General features: G+C 40.2%; 2 protein-coding genes across 8 annotated transcripts; both read right to left on the bottom strand.

Annotated features, from left to right (window-relative positions):
- Positions 1 to 442: 442 nt before the first annotated feature.
- On the bottom strand, positions 443 to 5768 carry gcna (germ cell nuclear acidic peptidase). 2 transcript variants are annotated; one of them, XM_085476657.1, is made up of 13 exons: positions 5639 to 5768; positions 5184 to 5287; positions 4342 to 4399; positions 4100 to 4172; positions 3917 to 3969; positions 3762 to 3828; positions 3596 to 3666; positions 2672 to 3088; positions 2421 to 2571; positions 2177 to 2321; positions 1513 to 1648; positions 1141 to 1345; positions 443 to 1015 (listed from the first exon to the last, which is right to left on the bottom strand). In XM_085476657.1, the coding sequence occupies exons 2-13, from the start codon at positions 5271 to 5273 to the stop codon at positions 784 to 786; spliced, it is 1698 nt and encodes a 565-aa protein (XP_085332783.1). In that variant the 5' UTR covers positions 5274 to 5287; positions 5639 to 5768; the 3' UTR covers positions 443 to 783. The 2 variants fall into 2 exon arrangements, with proteins under 2 accessions (XP_085332783.1, XP_085332774.1); XM_085476648.1 differs by having other exon boundaries at positions 4288 to 4399.
- Positions 5769 to 6875: 1107 nt separating this feature from the next.
- On the bottom strand, positions 6876 to 20542 carry LOC146717462 (UDP-N-acetylglucosamine--peptide N-acetylglucosaminyltransferase 110 kDa subunit). 6 transcript variants are annotated; one of them, XM_085476627.1, is made up of 22 exons: positions 20184 to 20542; positions 18655 to 18805; positions 17724 to 17967; positions 17534 to 17602; positions 14099 to 14215; positions 13927 to 14006; positions 13608 to 13803; positions 13375 to 13515; positions 13178 to 13278; positions 12595 to 12748; positions 12237 to 12338; positions 11940 to 12119; positions 11488 to 11646; positions 11282 to 11371; positions 10994 to 11119; positions 10713 to 10883; positions 10491 to 10607; positions 10214 to 10384; positions 9842 to 9994; positions 9178 to 9430; positions 7933 to 8056; positions 6876 to 7838 (listed from the first exon to the last, which is right to left on the bottom strand). In XM_085476627.1, the coding sequence occupies exons 1-22, from the start codon at positions 20218 to 20220 to the stop codon at positions 7658 to 7660; spliced, it is 3117 nt and encodes a 1038-aa protein (XP_085332753.1). In that variant the 5' UTR covers positions 20221 to 20542; the 3' UTR covers positions 6876 to 7657. The 6 variants fall into 6 exon arrangements, with proteins under 6 accessions (XP_085332753.1, XP_085332736.1, XP_085332728.1 ...); XM_085476610.1 differs by having other exon boundaries at positions 11922 to 12119; XM_085476602.1 differs by having other exon boundaries at positions 18655 to 18835.
- Positions 20543 to 20981: the final 439 nt, after the last annotated feature.

A 20981-nucleotide genomic window follows, 5' to 3' on the forward strand; every position in this document is an offset into this window, starting at 1 on the left:
GGTGATGTTCTCCAGAGTAAATGACAGTAGAAAATGGTGTATATTGTGAGTCACTAACAAACAGTGAACTGTACAAATATAATATAGAATTTACAAACCAATGACAAGGCCTGATTAGTAGCGCCCAAGATCAAAAACTGGGTCACAGAAAAATCTTCCCCACATCCTAAAATAACTGCTTTGATTGTCCTGATGAGTTGCTGAAAAAGCATTGATTATGATGATTTAGCTCAAATGTTTGTGAGAATAATATCTAAGAAGGGTTTGGTTAATTAAAAAAAATCCAAAATCAAAATGTGCAGACCTACCTGGAGATTATTGCAGAGGAGAAGGTGTATGAGGAGCAAGAACCGAGTGTGTCTGAGGAGTGATGGGGAGCGCGGGATGACAATGAGCAGAGGAACACTGAGCATTGTGTTCAGGCTGTAGCTAGCGCACGTGCTGACCATCTTAAAGAATTAAACTTTATTTGAAGACTTGAAGGTGCAAAACCAACAAACAAACGAAAAAAAACCGCACCAGCACAGCATTAAAAGGCTCATATCAGACATTTACCATGGTACTGTCACTTATTAAGTATGACATTGTTTGATGCTATCATCTACACAAGCACACAATCAGAAACATTTACTTTCTATTCATTCAGTTTTTCCAGTTACAGCAACTCTAATGATCAACAGACAAACAGAAAAAAAACCCATTGAGAATCATAGCTGCTCAATAATGTAAGACTATCTGACTGAGATATTTCATAGGCTTCCTGTGTAAAGGACACATACTGGCTCAGCTTTGACTCAGTTTAGTCTTCGAGGCAAAGTCTGCACTAAGTTTCCGCATCACCTCTGCATGACTCTGTCCTGCTAGCTCCTGTCGTACACTCGAGTAATTTTCCTTGACAAAGTTGGCAAAAGGCGTGGGAGCACGTGGCTTAGAAGGCGTCAACAAGACAAGCTGACCAGTGCAGAGGGCGCACACAAATCTCTGCGTGTCCAGTGACTTGGAATGACGGCCGATCCTATATGGAATCACAGTAAAAAAAAAAAAAAAAAAGAGAGACATTAATCAGGCTGAAATGAGCTCAAACGCTCTGGAAACACACAGTGACTCATAAAATGGAGTAAGTGGTTTTGGTTTACATACGTGTTCTTGCAGCGAGTGCACTGGTACTGGAATTTGTACTTGATGTCATAGCTGTGGCAGCGCGTGACCATCGGCAGCTCCGGATGTGCCAGTGTTGCTTTGCGAGCATAGAGCTTCCAGAAGTTTCCATGCCCGTCCCTTACACCGTTAATCAGCCATGTTGCAGCATGACACATTTCATGTATCAGTGTGTCCCTGAGACGATCTAGCAGGGAAGCACAAAGACAATGTTGTCATACAAAACGAGGTACCTCGTATATATGCGCACGCACATATTCAGGAACAACAGCACAGTAAGAGATTCTAAAGCTCCACAAGGTCGCAGCTTCCCTGACAAGCAAATAATTCTAGGGGACCTTAGTAAGCCATTACCTGCAGAGTCACAGACTTTCTCTGACAGTTCTATGCGGGCGTAGCGGTTTCCTCCACCCTTTTCCTGCCCTGTAACGCAGTAGCCAGCTGTTTTACGCATCTTCTTATTCCAGGTCACTGACATATTCGCAGGGAGCTAAAAAGAAAGAAAGTTAGAAATAAATGAAAACAAAAACTCACCCTGTTAGCAAAGACATTAAACAATGCAATGTATAAATATTTCGTTCTTTACGCAGAGCGTTTCATCATATTTAATTTACAATAATAATAATATAAAAAGAATACTGGAGTTTTAAATTGTACATCAATATTGAAAGAACTGCATGGGAGATTCCGGCCTTTGCTCACAGTTCATATCTTCATTCTTGAAGCTCATTAGTGAGCATTTTATCATTTAGCACAACAGCTATCCTACACAAATCAACCAGAGAGCTTTGCAGCTTCAATATGTGACCCATCCTTGACTTGTTTATGTCTAACAACATAACACACAATATATTACAGATGGTGGTTCTACTATGGCTGCCAATAGACTTTAGGCAACCAGTGAAAGCAAGGGGTATTTCACAAAGTCTGGAGATTTTCTTTTACGTCACGTGCATCAAATTAAATATTCCTCAACTTCAAATGGAAAACAGTCTAGTAAACAATGACTCTTCATTACCTTACTCTCAAACACTGTGGTGTTGTACAGGTGGTAGAGTTTACTTGTGAGTGCCTCTTTGTTCTGCTTAAAGCTGCCCACATAGCTGGAGCTGGGATTTGTGAGCGACTGCAGGAAGCAGCCCGGGGTCTTACACAGCACATTCCTAGAGGGAAGCAAACAGAGCAAAATGAAGACAAACGTTCGTGTATAAAAGGAAAAGGCTCACTATCTGGTGCCCAATTAGTGCATCCACTAGACGCACTTGCTGGTTGGACCGTGTCTTGGCTCGCTCTGACTGACGGCTGGCTTCAAGATCGATGATTTTCCAGGTGTCTTCACACCTAATGATTTAGAGCCTGGTGTTTGGGATACAGAAGGAACTGAGACTGTCCCAGCAGGCTCCTTATTGCTCTCTAAATTTAATTGGAAAAAGGAGAGCAAGAGATATGAGCATGACAAAAAAAAACAAAAGACTGTCAGATTCAAACATTCAGAATTAAGCAGTTACCGTACCTTTGCTGTTGTTCGGCAGGAATGAATTCCCTATGAAATTGTTTTTCTTTTTCAGTCTCTCCAGCAGGGATGTGAACTCCTCCTCAGAACTGCTTGAATCATCCAGCTTGGAAGGCATTGAAAAAGTGCGCTTGGGAGAGATCACTAATGTTTTAGCTCCGTTTGAAGGACGACACAAAGGAGACAGAGCAGGAGGAGAGGGGAGTGACGGCGAAGTTTCATCGTCATTGCACAGAGGAGGAGTATTCTCACTGGTCTTTGGAAGTGACTTGGGCCTCGTGTGACGGGTTCTCCAAGTGCTCTTCAGCACAATATTATCATCATCCTCATCATCGCTGACAAAGACAGGTGAATTATACAGAGACAGGGGTCGCCTTGTTTGAGGCTGGGATGTTGGAGTATTGGTCTTCTTAGGAACTACAAAAAAATTTGAGACAAAAATAAATAAATTAACAGACTTTTACATATGCATCTGACACATATTTAAAAAAGCAGCAACAGGGAAATTAGAAAAAACAAGACGCCTGATACATCAACAAAAGCTTTGTATACAACCAGAAAATAATTTGCAAAGTGAAGAACAATCCTCTCCCGGTTTGTAAACCACACAGCAAGTGAACACTGTCACGTAGGCATAAACAACTAGGTGTGACTGATTGATAATCTAGGCCGTAGATCAGTCAGGTGCAACTTCCCAAGATGAGATTTTAGCTCATTTCCCCATTAATGAATTAAATCAATATCACTGTTATATTAGAAGCAACACAACAGGCTGCCTTGCTGATGCAACTCCAAAGGGATTTGTTTCTCCTCCCGGGATCAAATGGTAGGTAAATGTGAAGGCTGTGTCATTTATTGTTGCATGTGACATCTCCCGACATTATTTGGGATCATGCTGGAAGTGAGGAACAACAGCAAAATTACCTTTGAAAGATGATTTTGGCTCAACAAAGTCATCATCTGATGAGTAGTCGTCAACTATAAAATTATGGAGGCTGTGAAATTAACCCAGGGGGAAAATGTTTAGCAGTAAATAACATTTACTTCTGACGGGAAATAAAAGTGGTGGATAAAAATTCATCGGACTCACCTGTCCTCACTGCCACTTTTAGATGTCTTCTTGGGTTTGGTATTGGGAGTTTTTGCCCGCTGAAGAACTTCAATGAGCAAAGATAAAATATCCAAAAATTGTATTGGTGGGATATATAGACAAAATCTAACCAGAAGAATGACATTAGCACTTACATGTTTCAAAAGCAGTATTGTCATCATCTGAGCTCACCACCACAATGTTTGAACTGAAAATAATAAAAGTGCTTTTTAAATACTTTAGTTATATCATAATATAGTCATTAGTGTGAAATGATAAATCAGATAGAAAATCTAGATCAGAAAAAGACAAAATGCTTCATGAAAACATTTTCATACCTGCCTGTCTTTGCAGGACTGCGTGGCTTGTGTGAAGTGGCTTTAGCTTGGGGTGTGGCTTTTTCCATAAGAACTAAGGCATTAAAGGGTAATAGGAAAAAAATTAAATCCATACATGAAACCAAAGTCACACCTTTAAGCATTGTACATTAATAAAAAAAATTTTTTTAAAAAGCCCAAACACTTACACCTGTCAAATTCATCGTCACTCGATTCGCTCAACGCAGAGTTTCTCCACTTACTTGCTGATCCATGACCACTTGTGCCAGCATGACGACTCTTACCAATTTTACTCATCAACTGCAAACAGAAGCAACAACAATAATAATGTTTATTTATTTATTCATTTTCAATCATTTACTTCATGGTGATACCATCACTTTTAAATGCAAATCAACAAAATCAACCCCTGCCATAGTGGGTCTCCAAAAAAATAAATAAATAAAATCTGTATATTTAACAAAATTATTTTCTTAGACATTAATAAAGTGCTACCTGAGTACCAACATTTTGACATTAGACTATCAATTGATATTTTTCTTTTTGTTTTGGTTACCATATTTGCTCAATCCAGCATACAAGTTGAATGAAAATAGCATTTTTGTAACTAAGAATGTTTCTAGAGGCTTCAATTGACATTGTGAAATACAACTGTACTCCATTCAAAAATCATTTTTTATACAAATATTTATTTAAACAACCAGCCATCACACAGTTTTGATGCACCTGCCCCAAATTACAGATCGTGATGCCATGACATTTATTATTTGACCAAATTCATTGAAGTTTGAGTTTGTCTTTAATAGTTTTGAGATATTCATGCTGAAACAATTCCTCAGATGTAAAAGTGCGGAACAAATATTGTCGACCTAGGTTGACGGACTATTTAAAAAATGTATCTCTTAAAAGGTATCTGATATATGAAGCTAAAAGGGAGACGATCGATCATCTCTCCTCTGTCTCAAACGTTGTACTTGAGAGCTATTCTCTGTTCCAGCAACCCAGGCTAATAGTGCCAGTGTGTTTACCAGTTTTTAATGAAGTCCGCGATAATTTAGGGGTTTAAAAAAAGTATGCAGCAAACCTTCTTTTCCGTTTCCTCCAGTCCTCCCTCATCCATCCACCCCATTCTTTTAGCCACTTTGTGAAAAGACTTGGACGTAGCATCGTTCATAGTTTCCTTCAAGTCTGCAATAGCACACAATAGCACGAGCCATTTAAAGTTTGCTCCAGCGCTAACATCAAGCTGGTTTTTTATAACATCATAAAACCACAGAGTGCTGCTAATTGATAGTTTTTACCAAACATTTTTCATTTAACCAATTAATTTTTCTGGTTGGAACAAAATATATCTATATGGTTGAGGGGTTACAGCCTTTAGCTGAGCAGCGTTAGCGTTACCGTTAGCAACGGGGTCTCTAGCGTTAATCAACTAACATTAACAAGAGCTAGCTGGTTCATTTCCCCCCATTAGCACACACTGAATTACCGACTTATAAAACAAACAAACGAACCCGACAATATTTGTTATTTCATTACCAATTGCGCTTCTGTTATAAGAGAATAAGAGTGGCTGAGAGAATAGGGAAGCAACTACGAAGTTAAATTCAAATCTTGTGCTCCATTGCACCGGAAGTTGTCACCGTGATATTGGACCAATCGTAGCGCGTTCGGAGTGGCACTGAACCATCTTGTCCACACCTACGTTTGCAGGAAAATAATCACGTAGACAAATTTCACAGGAAGATAAAGTTCAATTCAGTTTTTAATGCAATTCTACTTTTAATAGAAAAAATAATCTGTCAAATTGATGTTTAAATTACTGTGGTAGAAATTAATTACAGCAAGTCGTTATACGTCACCCAAACCAACTAGTCACACTGTCTAACTAGACTTGTCATGGCTAACAAAACTTAAATTAATCTATGTGCACATTTGTTATATCTCATCTTACCAGATAATATGAAAGTCTTCTATTACCTGTATCACTTGACTTGGTTGGCTGTCATGCATCAGTCTGACAAGGAATCGCCATGGCTTTTAGTAGCTCCAGACGTACCAACTATGCATTTATATATTGAATATTTTTATTATCTATGATTTATGACAGTCTTATTGGACAGCCACATGTCCTACAGTCAGTCTGTGAATTCATCATCTATGTATTCTAGATTTGAATGTTGGTCAACTATGAATTTTGACATTCACTCCACAGATCATGCACAAGTATGCAGATTATATAACTACTGACACAAGTTAGCAAAGCAAATGGCATTTAAAGGAGATCCATACTTGAACTCCAATGACAATGAGAAAAAGCATTGGTAACTTATATTAAGTGCATGTAACATAAATATCCAGAGGAAATTGTTCAATTGTTACCACTAATGTTAAATAAAAACATGGGGGGGGGGGAATAAAATAAAAAAATAAAAGTCAGCCATTTGGTTTTTCACTGAATTTCTTCTTCCACCTGGTTGTGGGACTGGTATACTTGTGAATGCAGGACTTGTTATTTATTTATTTATTTTTTAAACACTTCCATAAACGCCAATATTGTTTGAAGATTTCGGCACAGGAAATTTGTTTTCATTTTGTCAGCAGACTCCAATGGACCCAGAAAGGCACAGCTGAATACAAGTACATAAATCTGCCAAGTTTAACAATGTGCTGTGAGCTGCTGACCGCACACTGATGAGGATTTAAGAAACAAAGGGGGTAGGGTTTCAGTTTTTCACCGGCTTTACCATCGAGTACAAAACACCATACAAAGTGATTGCCATCTCAATATTTATTATATATAGTGCCTCATGGCATCGTTGACAGCATAAAGGTAAACAGACAATAAAAAAAAAAAAAAAAAGAAAAAGAAAATTTGCTTAGAAATACTTACCCGCCTGCTTCAGGTGTGTGTGATTTAAAAAAAAAACAAACAAAAAAAACAAAAAAAAAAAAAACTAAAGAGTTGCAGCAATTTATATTTTATAATTGCATGTTAAAGCTGATGAAACATGTCAGGTACAATTTCCATGGTGCAACAATGTCATTTTTAAAACACACAACACTCTTAATCCATTTATAAATAGATCAACAAGTAATGACGGCTGGAAATTCTCTCCACAAGCTGCACTTAGTCCCATATGCACAATGACAGAAGAAAGTAAATCCATCGATCCAAGTACCAAAAAAGGGAAAGAGGGAGAAAAAAAAAAAAAAAAAAAAAAAAAAAGGGAAGCCAGGCATTCACAATCCTTTCATGCTCACCAAATACCTATACTGTGTTTTAGGACAAGAGTCTCAGAAGAGTTGCCTGAATGTCTCAGGATCAATCTGGCTCAGTAGATGCAGATGTGAGAGGCAACGATCAGTGTAAATGGGATATAAATGTGAACATGTGTAGGCTCCTTGAAAACAAGAGTCCCATTAATAGCAAAGGAGAGTGATACAGACAAAAGTTCGACAAGGGGCTGGAGTGGAAACGGACCATTCAAACTATGGTGCTGATGGGGGTTTAAAATGGCTGGGGGAAAGGGGAAAATAATTCTGCATGCTTCCAGTTCAAGCATTTTCACTAGCCTCTACTGCCTGGTGTTTGACCAAGTGATCTGGCTTGTTGCCATTACTGTGGTGCTCCCACATCTGCAGATAGAGCCTCTCCAGGTCCATTGTGTACTGCTTGGTGTTGAAAAGAGGGCTGCAAATTCTCTGCTTCCAAACACGCGCTCGGACCATCTTCAGGCTATAGGAGGAGGGCGAGTAATCAGAGTTCGCAGGTGACAAAGGATGTTTTAAAAATAAATAAAATTAAGTGTTTAGGATAAACATCTACTTACTATTCCATGTCGGAGCCCAGTTTGACTGCTATGTCCTCATAGTCCTGGCGGCTTTGAGCTATTAGATCAGGGCAGCCCAGACAGTTGAGTTGTGAGGCAGCCACACGGGATGCAAGAGTCTCACCTACAGTGGTGTCAATATTTTAAAAGAAAACAGGTTTCAATTAACATTCTCCTCATGGTCATGTTTTTATATTTTTTAAAATCTGTTAATTATTCAACTTGTGTTATGGCAACAATTGGTAGTAGGGCTGCCACAATTAGTCGACTAGTCACAATTATGTCGACTATCAAAATAGTCGACGACTGATGTGATAGTCGACGTGTCGTTTGAAGCTTTGTAAGATCCCAAAAGATGCAGGAATAAGTAGTAGGATTTAAGAGTGTAATAACAGAATGAAACTAAAGATGGCAGCACTGCATGTACAAGGAAAACCCCGAAGAAGTAGCTTTGTCCCAGAATTAGAGCAGCCCGGCTCAATTTCCAACAGTGGCGGCAGCTAGTTAGTTTTAATATTACTCTTATTCTTTCTAGGTCACAAAATAAACGTTTAACATTTTCAGGCGAGAATGTAGCTGTGCAAGCCTCAAATATCTGCTCAGTTTATCAAGACACCACATATTTTGAAAAGCGCTCTGATGTCCGTTACCCACTAGCTCGATAGCTAGCCGGGGGCAAAGCTCACTAGAGCCGGTGAGAACCCCTGACTCTGGGCAAATAGTTTTCAAACCCACCGCCGTCTTTCGCTACTCAGGTTAAACATATATAAGTCACTTAGATAACTTAAAAATGTTACTGTTTGGCTTTTTTTAGTATTTTATTTGTTCCTGAGTAAATCGGTTTGGCTGAGATTAAAGTTATAGTTTTTACACAGCTGAATAAACGTCAAGCAGACAACTGATTATCAGAAGTGTAACATGCTCGAGAATATACTCCGGTGTCCCGTTATATTTTAGATAGCAAGGAGTTTATTAAACTTCACCGAAACAATCTGCAAATTTCATTACAATTTAATAAACTATCATCTTGTCTTTATTTTTAGTTAGCACAGACCTTAAACACTTAAAGCTGTAAGCTAATGATAGTTATAAGAGCAGATGCATGCTGGTGCACCAAGCTGTACGTTTACGTCCAATGGATGCATGATCTGATTAGTCGACTAATCGCAAAAATAATACGTGACTAATCGACTATCAAAATAATCGTTTGTGGCAGCCAAGCCTATTCCTGAAAACTCTGCTCACCAGGCATAGTAACCATGGGTGTTCCAGCCCAGAGAACATCCATGCCTGTGGTATGACCGTTGCACAGAGGAGTGTCTAGGCACACATCAGCAAGCTGGCCCCTTCTCACATGCTCCTCCTTGGGGGCCACAGGAGAAAAAATGATCCGAGAGCCTGGCAGACCCATGTTCTGAGCATACTGCTGGATGTTGGGCTCACCAACTGCAGGGAAGCGAAGAAGCCACAATACGCTGTTGGGCACGCGCTTTAGGATCTGCAACAAGACAAATGTTAAGAGATTGATTATTTATTTTTACACACACACGCATATATGTGCACACACACACACACGCATATATGTGCACACACACATATATGTGCACACACACATATATGTGCACACACACATATATGTGCACACACACATATATGTGCACACACACACACGCATATATGTGCACACACACACACGCATATATGTGCACACACACACACGCATATATGTGTACACACACACGCATATATGTGTACACACACACGCATATATGTGTACACACACACGCATATATGTGTACACACACACACACACACACACACACACACACACACACTGAAACGCCCTTAAACAGAATTTCTTAGTTAAAGGAACTCCAGTTCATTAATAATAAGGACAGTCCAAACTTACATTGACCCACATCTGGAGAGTAGGTGGATCAATCTTGTAGAGCTGGTTGAAGTTGCAGTAGACAATGGAGTCCTCTGGGAGACCATACTGAGAACGAGTTGTTACAACAATCGTGCGTGGCACCTCCTCCCCAGTTGCAGCTTTGTTACTGATCTAAACATGAGGAATGAAAATATTGCGGCCTTAACGCTTACATTTGTTTTAAAGTGTTTTGTTTTAAAGTCCCTCCTAAATGAGGGAACATTGACTAAAATACTTCTGTAAAAAGAAGCAGCATGTGACAATATATGGGAACGTGACCAGGGTGTCCAGACAGTGTGTTTACATGAAGCAAAAGTGGCCAAAGTGTGTACGTCTAATAGTGACTCTTACCTGTGTGGTGGCTAGGCCATTGCTGACAGTGAAGCCATTGATTGTGACCTGGATTTGGCCTTGATTGATCATGTTGATGATTGCTTCAGCTGCTGTGTTCATGGGAATTACAGGCATGGACAGGGCTCCATTTGTGTCACAAGTAGATTCCTGGTTGTTGTCACACTTCATCTGGTCGATTAAAAAATAAATAAAACATGTTCATCAATAATCAGAATTATTGTTTCAGATTAAACATCTGTTTTAATAAAGTTTCTGGATATTTTTCCTTACTCACCTTTATCACTTTGACATCGGGCAGACTGTCCAAGAAGGCCTTCAGATCAATACCATTAAGAACGATGCGGTTGTCAAAGATGTGCCCGTTAGACTTGAAATCAATCACTGCCTTTTTCTGTTGGTCAAAAATAAATAAAGTTACAACAACAGTGAAAGTAAAATTTTAGGAAAACAAGACAGCTCATAGAATCAATCTGCAGCATTGTAAGGCTGGACAAACCTTGAGGTGAGGGAACATGTTGGCATGGTCTCCAATGAAGAAGGTATTGGGCATGTAGGCAAGTTTCTCTGAGTACTGCTCAGCCACTTCTGTAGGCGATGTCTCCTTGTCTGTGATGATGTAGTCCATGAAGGGAGCTCCGCTGGTTCCAGGGTAACCTAGCCACATAGCCTATTGAATAGGTAGAAATTGTTAGCTGTGCGTTTTCACGGTCAGTATATTGCACAAGCAGAAATATAGCTATCCCCTAGACAGGCTAACAATTTACATGTAAGGCTTACCTGAACAGGGGCAGGGCGGAGGGCGAAGAGCTCATTTCTTGCTCCCTTGGTGTATCCATTCATATTCACTAGAATGTTGATTCCATCCTGGTGAATACGATCAGCTGCCTTGCCATTGCAAGGTATCTGGAGACAAAAATTACAGTTTATGTAAATGGCTAGAGTTCCTGACATTGCATCTGACAGCACAATGGTTGAAATGACTTCCAAGTTAAAAATAGAAATGCTCAAGGTTGATGTGTTATAAATAGAAAGATACTGTTGAGGAAACAACATGTTACGAGTTACCTGTGAGAGGTCTGTGAAATGATGAGCTTCAGCGACCACTTTCACACGGAAATTGGTACTATCATCAGGGCTGAGTGCATAGCAAAACACCTTTAGGGTAAGGAAAACAAAATTAAGACTTTAGTCAACACTGTGTCAATACATTGCAGAGTGTAATAAGCACCGTTTTTTTTAAACCATAAAAACCAATTCAGAGTTGAAATTACCTCAAATTTTTCAGGATTGTGCATTCCAGGAATGGACTGCATCAGGTGGGAGGTTGGATGGTTGCCAAAGTCAGAGCTTACATATCCAATGCGCAGACGTCCACCGCTAGCTTTCAGATCCTTGGGATGCTCGTAAGCCGGTTTGTGCAGTGCATTAATCTGTGGAGTAAGTAATGTTATAAGAATACGTGTACAGTAGGACAGTAAAGTCTACATGGCAGATGTTTGACTGACAACATAAAAATTTGTTTGCCCAAAAATCATTTCTTACCCCCTATACCTTCATCACTCCAAGCGACCCACTCACCACCAGCTTCTCTACTTCTTTATACCCAGTACCTTGCCCACCCCCCTTACCTTCCCCATACCCTGCAGGCACTTCCATCACCAGCCACCTTCCACCCTCCCAAAATATATATTAAAGCTTTACTTGCTTTGATCATTTTGTCTACCTTGTCCAGGCAAAGGTTTCCGTGGCGCTCAGCAATGGCCTTGCGGAAGCTGTGAGAGAGCGGATACAGCATGCTGTGGTGTGGGTGCACTGAGGGCAAGCGGTTCTTCTCCAGTTGGTCTGCCACAATGCTCACAAGCTTTTTCATCCGCTCATCATAATCTGTCCAGTCACACACAATCTGAAAAAGTGGGGGGCAAAAACAACAACAAAAAGTAGTCAGAAAATTTGTTTTGATAACAGCAGAAGTAAAAAAAAATAAAAAATAGAAAGATGCAGTATAACAGCAGATGAACACCTGTAGGCAGTGTGCCAAGTTGCAGTAAGCATCAGGGAAGTCAGGCTTCAGTTTCAAGGCTGTGCGATAAGATGCAATAGCCTCTGGGATGTTTCCAGAATCCTAAAAATAAAATAAATACAAACATAAAAATTAAAACTCCAAAAGGCATACTCAACTAACAAACGGGTGCTAATTCAGGTATCCATTGCTCAATTTTTAATTAGGTTTGTGTGAAAATACATCTTTAAATTTACTAATTTAATGTGAAAAGCAACATCAGAAGCAACCTGGAGGTGGATAATCTAATAGTGAAGTGCTATATCTATCTATCATCTAGAGAGAGCATATGAAGAGTAAAATTAAGAAATATTCCTACCTTATGGATTGAGGCTAAATTGCTGTGAGCATCAGCAAAGGCGGGGTTGATCTGGATGGCACGAGTATAACACTGCAGAGCTCCCTGAACATCTTGCATTTCTTTTAGTGTATTCCCCATGTTTGAGTAGGCATCAGCAAATGTGGGGCTGATTCTAAAATTCAAACAGACCACATAACAAAATTACTCAGCTGTCAGGTCTTTTTACACAAAAGTAAATAATCATAGGAGTGTCACAGGAGAGAAATTAATGGATTTAATTTTTCACTCATATCTGGCAACACTCAGGTGGCTTCACAGTATACTTACTGCTCTATTTTCATGTACAAACTTTAAGTTATTTAGCAGCAGTTATTAAGATAGCAGCTTTTTCGGTAAATGTTGCCAACGGGACTTTTAGGAATGCTACAAATCAAACATCCATTTAAAGTTAGTAGATCAGTAACATGTCTGAACTAAGACAGCTATTCTCACTTTAGAAAAGTGACAGGAGTGATTAAACATGAGCCCAACAAAGAAAAAGAAAGCTAATTTCAGGCATAAACTCAAAGTCCACAGTTGTCTCCAGCATTCATTTACAAACCTGATTGCCTCTTTGTAGTGCATGAGGGCTTCCTGCAGTTTTCCCTGCTGCTGCAACACACTGGCCAAGTTAGAGTGAGCTGCTGCAAACTCTGGGAACACCTGATGAATAAAGTTTGAATAAGTATCACCACATGATCATTTTTACTGTAAAAGTGAATATTTCAAATCTGTTAATCTTGACAATGTTAAACCCACCTCTAAGGCTTTTCTGTAGAGCTGAACAGCTTCCTCGATGTAGCCCTGCTCACGCTTGATATTGGCCAAGTTGTTAAGGGAGTCGGCATGAGTTGGACACAAACGCAAAGCTGTGTTGTAGCACTCTTCGGCTTCAGACACCTGTTAGGGAAAATAGAACTCAGTCAGTAAAAACTCAGCAAGTGTTTAATGACCTCAGAGGTACTCAAGATTCGAGACAAAAAACACATTACATTTCCTTTCTCCTTTAGAGCGTTTGCCAAATTGCAGTAGGCATCAGGAAAGTGGGGCTGCAATTCAATAGCACGGCGGTAGGTGTCAATAGCAAGGTCAATGAGGCCCTGCTCATAGTAGACACAGGCCAGATTTCCATGGACAACAGCATGATTGGGGCTCAGACTCAGGGCTCTCAAGTATCCAGCCACAGCTCTGGAAGATGTGAATAAAAGTTATGAATATTCTGCAAACATTTAAAAGGAAATGATGTATGCTACAACCTAAAAACAAAAAACCCACAAGCAGATGCAAAAATCTGTCATGATTTAGACTCACCTGTCAAAGATGCGGGCCTCCTTCAAAACATTGCCTAAATTGATGTATGCATCAAGGAAATTTGGATCCAGTGTCACTGCCTAAAAACCAAGGAAAAAGACTTTATATTTGATACTGTTAAGGTGTCTCATAATATAGTTTGATTAATGTTACAAAAAACTATGCAACTGACCTTTTCAAAATGGTGTATGGCCAGCCATATCTCTCCCTGGGCATTGAACACACAGCCCAAGTTGCTCCAAGCCACGGCAAAGTTGGGCTGAGTCTCAATGGCTTTCAGGTAACAAGCCTTCAATGGGTTTAAAATAACCACAGGAAAGGAGAAGAGGTAGAATGGGAGAGGTATAGTGCATAGAAGGGGGGGGGGAGGGTTTGATAAAAAAAAAAAATTAAAAAAAAAAAAGAGATTGAGAATAAAAGCAAAAGAGAAAACAAAAAGCAAGAGAAAGCAAAATTAGTGACCATTCTCCATGATGGCAAAAAGTGAGTCTACAGCATGGGCTCGCCTGCGCACAAGTCTGCCGCGCAAAGCTGCAATGCTTTTTCCTACGCTGCGCGGATCCAACCGACACCCACACATAGGGCCTCATCCTCCAGTTATGACCACATCCTTACCAAATGTAGTGGTTACTAGAGCCAGTAAAATCTGCTGTCTGCCCACCCTAATAACAATTTTTATTAAAATTTAAAGTACCAACAAACAAACTGCATGAAATCTCTATTTGATGTTAGCAAGGCATCTCACAACCTGGGATGCTGGGCATTTTGTGCAGGTGAAAGTCCCTGTAATGCATGCGCAAGAAACACGAGCGCGCTGCGTGGGTCACCACGCCTGTGCACCATATTATGCTCTTTGCATGACCTTGCTCCTGGCAAAGGTTCTTATTGCGCCGCTACGCTTGCTGAATGGCCACGTGAAACAGCTGCAGACCAACAACCCCTGACAGAACACTTGCAACACCAGACTGGCACACACTCGGCACCCACAAAATGGCTCTGAATACAGAGAAAGGCAGTGGTTAAATGCTAAGATAATTACACTGCCATTTGTCACAAAACGTTGTCTTTGGTTTTGTCATAAGCCAATTACACTTGAAATTTAGGGGCACTTGGCAACCAGGCTGGTTGCAAGAGGGGGGAGGTCCACAACTAACAGGCCAAAGGGAATGAAGGGTATGGGGGAGCCGCACGCTTGCGCTTTCCGCCTTTTTGGTTGCTTGGAAGATATCGCTGCGCAGCCCCTGCGTTACTGCAGACTCACAGCGCACTATCTGCATGATCATCAGAACGCTGCAACTCCAAATAAAGAAGGGAAATCAAAACAAAACAGGAAAAAAATAACCAAAATGTAAGAGTTAGAGGGTTCTTACTTGTTTTTCATGATTAATGCTTCCAAAACCAAGTTTCTTTTTTTACATAATATAAAGTTGGGTAATTAGTATGGCATATTTTAAGAAATGCTTACTGTAATGCTCTACTATTATTATTACTACTATTATTATTATTTTTTACTTTTTTCTTTTGCTCTTCAAAAGGAAGCCACAAGACAGAGGAGCTCAAGCATGAAGTAAGGTGGTTTTTCTTTTGTTGGCAGTTACAAACCCGTTACCATATTTTTGGACTTTGTCAGAGTGGTGGTCGCAGCTGGCTGGAAGAAGAGGAGAGGACTGAGGCTGCCCTAGTGTTCCTTTCCGCCAGGCACCTACGCAGGAATAGTGTCACCCACCTGAAACCTTCTAAATAACAATATCAGTTGTGGAAAAACCAAAAGAGACAAAAATCAGAAAACAAGATCGTTAGTAAAAGTTCTCAAACAATACATTTTTTTTAAAATATGGAAATAAAAATAAAAAAGCACTTTTGTCCAAATAACAAACAAAAACTATAATACTAGCCTTAGTTTTCATTCATGCAAATGAATGTTTCATTTCAAAGAAAACAAAAGGAATGCTTTAGGGGTAACTGGGAGGGAAGAAAGGCTTTGATCTGTGCAGTACCAGGGAAAGTCAAGCTTCCAGTAAATTCTCAATTCAGTTTTTACAATCACAGAACAGGAGGGCAGTTACTGGCTTGATCTTGCCCAAATGAACTGATCCCATTTCTTTGGGAATAATATTACATATTTGAAGAAAAAAGGGAAGAAGTATTAATCATGGCTTTTCTTTTTTTGCATTTTCATGAAATATTTATAGAACTTTGATTTCTTTATCCTGGCCTGCTTTCTTGAGTCCTGGCCAATGGAGAAAAGTCTGTGGTTTAATTATTTGTATCTAGAAGCCTCCACAGCTCTGAAATAAAGAGGTCATCGCTGTTGCGCGTGCTTCTGTCTTTCTAACCCAGCATCTGACGCAGGCGGTGGAGTACCGATGGTAAGCTGTCTGCCTGACAGCATTTGTGCCACTTTAAGGCATGTGAGAATGACTGCTCTTAAATCCATATGTTCAGTTAACAATTTAAAAGCAGTGGATATCTGAAGAGATAACCAGCTGGATAAAATCCATCAAGTGGATCCAAAAATTGATGTATATGTGCGGAAAGGCACTGTTGGGAATGTGCTCAAGCACTGATTAAATGAAACTGAAGGGTCAGGAAGACAGCTTTGAGCGCGCCCACTCCACCAATCCTCAGCAAGCGCGCGGGGGGGCGGAGCGACAGAGCTGGGGAGCTTGTGACTCCCTGATGCTCCTCCCCACTCCTTTACCCCCCTCTAGCACGAAATAAGATGGCCTGTAACCAGCAAGACAACTCCATAATCACAAATTTAACCCAATTCAGGTAACCCCCCCCCCCAAGAATATAGATACATTTAAAAGTGATAAATTGAAGTGTAGCACCCCCAAACTGACAGCAAACTGAGAAGAACCTGTCATAAGGGCACTTGAAAGAAAAACAATACAGGAGTATAGTAGTTAGGTTAGAAACCATCTTATCTTTTGCACTGCAAAGATAAACTAACTTTTCATCAGTTCATAATTTCTTCAAAGACCGAGCCAGCGATTTTCCTCCAAAGTCAACTTTATGGAAATGCATGGGGCCGAGGTTAGTTCAGCTGTGTGAATTTTGAAACTCCAGCCTTTCTTCCTGGAAGGGAAAGGGACTGATCTCTGATAAGAGGTCTGTGTAAAGCAAAGGACATTGGGACTAAAAGTGATATAGGGTAGAGACGAATGTAATGTGTACACTAAAAAAATTTTTTTTTTTTTTTTAAATGTAAGCCGTCTAAAAAAAACAAAAAAACAAAACAGTATGTGTATTGCTTTGTTTTTTTTAAAAGAAATTCAGAAAACCTGATTTCCACATATGGGTGTTAACCCATTACAGTCCAGTACTTCAAAAAGGTTTAAAATAAGGGGATAAGAAGCTAACTGCAACTCTGAAAAATGAGGAGATGCTTCCATTTTCTGTCCTTCACATAAGTGGGTTGAATAGTAAGACTGCTTTAAAAATGTCAAAGCGGAGAAAAAAAACAAAAAACATCTATGGTCTTAGTGAGTGACACTAAAAACAAAATTGATGGACAAGGAGGAAAAAAGAAAGAAAGAAAAAAAGATCTACAACAAAAATACAAACGCCACATCTAAGTATACGCCAACGCGCTGTAACATACCTTGGCCTCTTCCAAACGCCCGAGGGCTTTAAGCAAATTCCCCAAGTCACTGCGCACACAATATAGATCCTGTGAAGATGGAAAAAAAATAAAAAAAATTCTATAAACAGCCTATTTGTGGCCATTCCAACTAAATAAATGTATAGGGCATTGACACATACAATTTAGAAAAAAATATAAATTAACTCACTGGGTTGTATTGTAATGCGGAGACATAAGCCTGCACGGCTCCCTCCATATCTCCTGCGGCCACCAGAGCTGCAGCCAAGTTGATGTACCCGTCAATAAAATCTGGCTTGAGTCTCAGAGCATGGCGATAATGCTCTATTGCCTCCTGCAGCTGCCCACGCTCCTTGTACACATTCCCCAGGTTGGAGTAGGCCTCAGCCAACATTGGGTTCTGCTTGATGGCCAAGGTACTGAAATGAGCAGACCTGCAAGGAAAGATTATGCACAAACTATTACACTCCAGAGCTGACACAGTTGGTTCAAACTGCTGTGTAGAAACAACAGCAAGGCCCAAGATGTTAAAGAACAGAAAATTAGTTTAAGATGCATTGTCAAATATGATGAAAATCCCAAATATCAAGACACATTAACATGAGCCTCAGCACCTGAGCAAAACTTTTTATTCAAATGTCTACTATGCAAACATGCAGGCAGTACAGCCCAAAATAAGTTATGATGAAAATACCACGAAGATGATCACCATATTCAATTTGATCCTGTGAGCTGTCATGGAACATTTTTACTAACCAACAGTTTTTGGGGTAAACAACAAAAGCATACAAGTTTAGCATTTGTATTATGGTTAAATACCAAATTCAACAGCATTACAAGGCTGTAATGATACTGGCATTGTCCACATTTAAGGATTTGAAATGAGTGAAAAAGCCTTTAGATCATATTACTTGAAAGACCCAAGCACCTGAAAAGAAAGGTTACACTCCAACCACCAGAAATGCACAAAACCCAAGTTAAACCACATAACAGGATTTGCACAAGACAGCCCAGCTGCTCCACAGGACTCCCCAGTGTGTGCACTCAAAGCCAAGACGACCCATTTTCCTCTGCTACTGCTCACATGCCCAGTGTGCTTTTCCACCCCCCCAACACCTCACCTGTCGAGTCTTCGGCACTGGAAGTGGATGGAGGACAGGAGCAACAGCACGCCTGTGTTATCAGGCTCCTGCCTCCACAGCTGCATGCAGTGGCGCTCAGCTGCCTCAAAATCCCCTGACTGATACTCCCGGTGCGCCAGCTCAGCCAACCCTTGGAAGGAAAGCATACGTTTTGTTGGTTCTGGAGCACCAACATAAGCCAAGGAGGGGGAAAACGACACGTTAGAGGTGATGGAAAAAATTAAAATCAGACAAATGATAACAGAATTTTTTTAAAGAGGAAAATAAGACAAATGCTTTAATTTAAGAAGAGTGACTAACACAATTTGAACTCAAAATAAAAGGGGGGGGGGACTCATGATACACATTTGGGGATTTTACATCTTATTGTGTGGGTAGGAGTCACAATAAAGTCTAACAAATAAAAAAAATGGAGGAAAATAATGTGTGTGATGGGAAAACAGGCAAGCAGATGGATGAAACAGGTGTGAGAGGTTCTGGCAAAAACTCTCCATAACACATTTTGGATGTTTAGTAATCTATCATATCAAATATGTACTTTTATGAAACACCAGATTACTTTATTGTAACTTATTCTAATACAATTTTTATGTATGTGTGTGTGTGTGTGTGTGTGTGTGTGTGTGTGTGTGTGTGTGTGTGTGTGTGTGTGTATGTATGTATATGTATATATCTGAAGCGGTAGTGAACACATCAGAACGCTCTGCTCCAACAAAACAAACTAGTTATTCAAAGGTGGGGCTGAGAAAACAAAGCCGCATCATATAGCTAAACTTTTACTGCAGGGCTAATAATGCAGTAGATCCGGTTTGCTCAAGCGGTCATGACACTTACGTAACATTACTTGTGGAAAGAGTATAGCTTAAAATGCTTAAACCACCAGTCAATGCGCGAAAATACCGGGTTTCAGAACCGTTCTGGTATCAGTATCGCCGATAACCTTTGGGATAATGCTACCATTAGCCTAAAGGCTATCTGTGCTAAGCGGTAGACACAGGCCAGACTTCAGTAGCAAGGCCCCCCGATAACAAATTTCAAAGACATCTTCAAGCCCCTTTGTGCTGACTTAGCTTTCACAGCGACCCTTAAACATGAAATCAATGAAACAAAAATGGTATACCCCGAGCAAACCGCTAAAGCACCTTCGTGGAATGCTTATTCGTCTGCGTTAAAGTGTGACTAGTAGACAATTTGCGGCTACTTCGACGCAAACCTGTGCTAAAAGCTAAATTACGCTAATGTTAGCTTTAGGGCTTTTATTGTCGCGATACGAGGTAGAAATTTGAGCCCGCGTTGCTATTACTAACATGTTCTTCCACGTTGGACAAAAGACAAATTTAATAAATAAAAACAGGGTTAAAATAGTTTACCTATTTTCTTTTTTTAAGGTCTATTTGTTAGATACTAGCTCGATCGCATCTAGGGAGGAAAAACCTACACAAGGACACAGTCTTTGAAGCTTGCCTTGTTGCCTTCTGTGTAGAATTACTTGCATAAAAACAGCAAACCTGTGCTGTCGGCCACGTTTCCCACTGAGCTCGCCATCTCCTCGGTCTTCGAGTCTTGCACGGTGGTCGTCAATGTGTCCTCTAGCAGATAACAATCTCAGAGAAAAAAAATTGCGACAAGCAGAAAACACGTTGCCCCAATAGCTATGCAGAGTTAGCTAAACTAATGTCCTAACGTATGTTTCTTTTTCCCCTAAAGCGACAAATGTAGATCTCGCAGTGGTTAGTATCAGCTGGCTAATACCCAATCAATTGTCTTGCTGTTAAGAGCTCGTTTTTAAGCTAACATGTTACGTGCTGTTGGTTTAATGGCTCTTGCTAGCTTCCCCTTCCCAACAAAGCAGCAGTGGATCATAAAATGGCGAGATGGGTGGAACTCGTTTTTGAGATAAACTAGATCCGTTCACCGCCGTTACCGAGACACGTGTGTAAAACTGTAATAAATATCGCACGTAGCGATGTAAAAATATTTCAGAAGATTTGTGATTACATTTTTCTCCTTTTATCGCGTGTTATTTCTTTATTTACTAAAGTTTAAAAAAACATATTAGGAACGATGCTGCGCGGAAGAACACATTGGTGCAGTGAGACGGAGTGCAAACGGAAAAAGCCAGCAGAGAACCGGTTTTAAGATTCACGAGGCAGATCGTCTGTGGATTGTAACGTGTTACCACAGCCACACGAGAATAATGTGAGACACCGACATTAAATAACAGTGGGTGGATTCTGTTTAAGTTATGCAATGCACAGCTGGAGATCTACGCGGCTCTGCTATGCAGATAAAACAGGCGCAAAAAC

Source organism: Copadichromis virginalis, linkage group LG2 (assembly GCF_057382275.1).
Source record: "Copadichromis virginalis isolate Kocher_CV1m ecotype Utaka linkage group LG2, C_Virginalis_male_GT1.1, whole genome shotgun sequence".
In the NCBI taxonomy this organism is placed as follows: Eukaryota; Metazoa; Chordata; class Actinopteri; order Cichliformes; family Cichlidae; genus Copadichromis; species Copadichromis virginalis.